At 53.5% G+C, this 4,456-nt stretch overlaps 1 protein-coding gene across 2 annotated transcripts; it reads right to left on the bottom strand.

The window, feature by feature from the left end:
- Nucleotides 1-2,646: 2,646 nt before the first annotated feature.
- On the bottom strand, nucleotides 2,647-3,897 carry LOC124649172. Of its 2 annotated transcripts, none has more exons than XM_047188837.1 (2): nucleotides 3,394-3,897; nucleotides 2,647-3,181 (listed from the first exon to the last, which is right to left on the bottom strand). In XM_047188837.1, the coding sequence occupies exon 2, from the start codon at nucleotides 3,162-3,164 to the stop codon at nucleotides 2,718-2,720; it is 447 nt and encodes a 148-aa protein (XP_047044793.1). In that variant the 5' UTR covers nucleotides 3,165-3,181; nucleotides 3,394-3,897; the 3' UTR covers nucleotides 2,647-2,717. The 2 variants fall into 2 exon arrangements, with proteins under 2 accessions (XP_047044793.1, XP_047044792.1); XM_047188836.1 differs by having other exon boundaries at nucleotides 2,647-3,178.
- Nucleotides 3,898-4,456: the final 559 nt, after the last annotated feature.

Raw genomic sequence — 4,456 nt, 5'->3', positions numbered from 1 at the left:
GACAATCTGATGTAGTTTGTCTAGCTAACTTAAGCCACTCATCTATCGTATCTGCAGAGGCTCCATAAGCTAACAGACGCAAAGCCGCAGTACACTTTTGTAGGGGAGAATGACCAGGACGGTTGAGAGCATCAACTCTTTGGGTGAAATACGGAGAGTATTCACCCAACCTATCCACAATGCGCAGAAAAAGGGATCGCCTCATCCGATACGTTCGTCGAAAGAAGCTCGGAGGATAATTGCAGTCGTCCACGTCTGATGAACTCTCGGCGGCGTCGCGGCCGTCTTGGCTCCTCCTCCTCGTTGAGCATCTCCTCCTCATACTCCGCCTGGAATACATCGATCAGATCACCCTCTATTCCGTCGCTCGAACTGCTGCTAGACGAAGACATGCCGTTGAGAGGAGTGGAAATGGAGAGTGGAGGAGATGAAGTGAGGTGTGGAATGAGTGAAACCATATGGGGGTATTTATAGGGGGTGAGGATGAATTTTTGGGGTTTTTTTTTCGGATTTTTTGAACCAGCAACGGCTACCCCAACGGCTACCCCAACGACCAATCAGATCGCGCCACCTCAACCCCTCCCTCTCGCCCCGCCTCTCTCCCCGTGCCGCCAGCGCGCCGCCCCGCCTCTCGCCCGCCTATCGCCTCGCTCTCGCCCCCAGCGCGGGCGGTAGCGGGCGATAGCGCCCGGCGCCACCGCCACCGCCCCGCGCTGCCCTCTCGCCCCTCTCCCGCCTCTCTCCCGCCCCGCGCCGGGTGGTATCGCCTCCACTACCGCCCCCATTGGCACCAGCCTTAGAGACACACAACTGAAAGGTCTGGTACTTGCACACCTCCAGGGGCACCATAAGCATGAACACAACAATGCTACTTAATCAATGGACTAGTGGATGGCGAGCAGAACTCTGAGTCTACGTTAAGCTAGACTAAAAGGGCATCTTTTTTGCATACTGGCATTTTTGAATTGAATTGAAAAACGAAGTTAAGAAGATGTTGAGAATAAACTCGGAAACTACCATTCGTAACTAGTTGCGGGTGCACCTTAATGTCACACTTATAACTTTTTTAAGTCTAAAATAAAACCATGGACCTAGAAGTATCCTTTTTTCGGCTCCTAGATGATCATATATGTAGGAAAGACATAGCACTTACAATATCTATCAACATCCATCTCAGAACGTAAGCTGTATTTTGCTTCACTTTGACCAACAATTACTTTGTTAATACTTGGTTTATGTGATATTAAATCGCAAGCAATACAAGACCTGTGCTTGCGATCCAATATGAGATAAAACAACAAATACATAAAGCAATTGTTGTTAAAAGTGTTGTCTTAACATATCTTTTTTTTTTAACAAGAGGTGGTAATTCATTAACGTGACACGTAACGGGTACATTTTGCATGCAGGCCCTTTACAACACTTGCCCTAATAAACCTAGTATTTGAAGATAAGGCTTGCAACTTTACAAAGAACACCCCAGGACAAAATATGGAAAAGCAATCAGGTCCTGGAGCACCACCGTCGAAGCTCGCCGGCATCCTCAAAACGTCGCCGCCAAGGAAAGGAGAGAAGGCGCTCGAACTCTTCCGTCCGGCGAGAAACCACTCCCACTGGCAACCTCCTCGCCGCCGGGAACGAATCACTTGGCGGCAAGGTGGCGTCGAGCTCCAGTAGGAATAGGGAATTGCCTTCATCTTGAAGGCAGAGAGGCAGCCGTGTCGTCGGCTGCAGATAACAGTGGCCATGGCGGCAACTGTGTGATTGCGCTTGAACAAGAACCACCGGAGATAGAGCTGGCTTCGTCCACTCGAAAGCTCCGCATCATCCCTTCTTCTCCCCTTGCCTCCATGGCCGGACAGAGAAAGAAATCGGAAAGCGCAGCACTTGAGCAGGCTCCACCAGCGAATCCTATCCACTCCGCTCTTCACAGGAGACAGCGAAGCTGTTCCCCCCTCGCCACCGAGGCCGGCCGGGGAACAAACCTTGCTGCAGTCTTCGTTGCGGCGCTCCTCTCCCCTGCCTCCACGGCCAGCCAGGAGGAGCAGAACAACCATCGAGCACCTGCAAAGAAAGAAGCAACTAGAGAGCCCTTTATTCATCACAAGGGGCTTCACCATCCCTGGCAAAACCGGCCTCCTCCACCATGGAAGCTCACCGGGAAGCTCAGATAGGAAACGCCCAGCACCGCTCTCAAGTGCTGGACCTAACCCCCTCCACCCTGAACCTGCAGAACCTCCATCGCTCCCCCTCCTCCCCTTACCACCACGGTCGGCCAGAAGGAAGAGCAACAGGAGGAGAGCATCCCAGATCAAAGGGTGGGCGAAGCTGGCCTTATTCGCGGAGATCCCGAACCTGGTACTGCCCGCCGTCTGCTCTGACCACCGAAGGCCGACGCCGGCGCAGCACGCCCGCCGGATGCACCAGTTTCGGCCAAGAAACACTGGCGCCCTACTCCTATCTACCGGCAAACAGCCGAGAAACAGAAAACTACCCCTAATCTCTACTCCGGCACCTCTCCTCCGCCATCTCCGGCCGGCAAAGCCGCCGGGGAGGGCTCGGGGTCGGCCCGGCCGACCTTGGTCAGAGCTCAGACGAAGAGATAAGGTTGGGGAGGGGAAAGAAAGAAGAGCGGCCGTTGTCTTAACAGATCGAAATAAAACCTATATTCTGAAACAGGGGTGGGTACTGGGTAGCAGAGAACACTAGACTTGAACTCAATTTAGCCTCCTTGTCTGCCCATCTTGCTTTTTCATGACACCAGGGCGGTGTCTCCTCCGTCCTCCAGAAAAGGTGGCGGTGGTGTCATCTTCATCGTCATCGACGAGAAGCTCGGAGGTGACCATGCCCTTGGTTCTTAGCTGGTGCCTATAATCTCTCTGCTTCTCGAGCATCCTTTCGTTGTTCGACTCGTAAAAGAGAGCCGTGTCCGCCAACATTTGGTACCACCAGGCCGCCAGTTCCGGATCTTTCCTGATGAGGATGTCAGGCACCTTCAAGTCATCCATGGTGCGCGGCTTGAAGGCCAGGACATATTTCACATCGTGGTCTGGCACCTGAACCACCACCTTCTTCTTTTTCTTTATCTCCGTCTTGTTTCTTCCTGACTCGACTTGCGGATCCGCCGGCACCCCCTTCTCGGATGAACTCGTCATGCTCGCCATGTAGACCAGCACCACTGCTATTGATTGTTTGGGTGAGAAATCAGGAGCCTCTCGATGCCCTTTTGTATGCAAAAATACATGGGGTTTGTCCCAGCCGGAATCAGCGGAATAGCATCCGGGTCGAATTTAGATCGACAGATCCGGAACTAGTCCGTTTAGGATTGAAACCGGGCACATGATGAATTCAAAACAGAAATCAAACAACAAAGAGATCCTTTAGGAAACGTACCCAGGACCTGAACGCAGACTCCTGAGGATTGGTGGTTGCCCTACCCTAAACCGAGGAGGCGAAGAACTGATTGATGAGCCGGCCAGATCTTGCTTTACGGTCTCACGGTAAAGACTGCAGTCTTATAAGGACTCTCCCTAGCTCTCACGGTCGAACGTGTGTATATAGAGAGGTGTCTGATTATCTCACCCAAACAATCAAATCGTAGTGGTGCAGATCCCAATGGCAAGCTCAAGTTCTTTCACGGAAGAAGAGCTGGTGGAACCACAGGTTCAGAAAAGCCCACCAGCGGAGTCGGCCGGTAACGCTGCAGAGACGACGAGGGAGACGGTCAAGAGGAAGAAGAAGATCTTGGTTCAGGAGCCAGGGTGGTATGTTAATCACGTCCTATCCTACAAGCCAGTAGACCTGAAGGAACCGGAGGTGCCCGAGGCCATCATCAAGCACGATCCTGTCCTGGCGGCTAACCTGTACATCATGATGGCCAACATGGCCCTGCATGATGAGTACACGAAAGAGGATATCTACTACTTAAAAAGACTAAAGTGGTTCCTTATTCTGCCAAGCATCCAATACGGCAACTCTTTCGTCGTCCGTGTCTCCTGTTCCGCCCGCGCCAATATGGGCCGCGCTAACTTGGGCCGCGACAACCTGAGGATGGGAAATCCGTCCGCTCCACAGACAACCACCGCACCGGGCTAATCAGCTCCTAATCACTTCCCTCGACATGCCCTCCGCCGTCGCCGCCGCCGCCGCCGCCCTGCCCTCCGCCGAGATGCATGCCACCACACGACCGTGCCTGGGATGACGCACTTCAGGTCACCACGCGGACCAAGACTGCCGCCGCCGCACTACTCTCCTCCTGGTTCCTCCATCCGCAAACTCTATCTAGATCTGTCCCCGGTTGGAATTCGCGTTGTTCGTTGATGGCTCCTGCGTTGCCGATCTGCGGAACAGCCGCCGACGCCTAATCTGTGAGTCCCTCCCGGCGCCGTCTGCCAGAGAAGCCAAAGGGAGGAATCGCGTCTCACAGAAATGATGGCCGTCCTCCAACAGGTTCGGC

The sequence above is a fragment of the Lolium rigidum genome, chromosome 4 (assembly GCF_022539505.1).
Source record: "Lolium rigidum isolate FL_2022 chromosome 4, APGP_CSIRO_Lrig_0.1, whole genome shotgun sequence".
In the NCBI taxonomy this organism is placed as follows: Eukaryota; Viridiplantae; Streptophyta; class Magnoliopsida; order Poales; family Poaceae; genus Lolium; species Lolium rigidum.
Note: the sequence above shows the minus strand (reverse complement) of the source record. Positions and strands in the feature narration are given on the sequence as shown.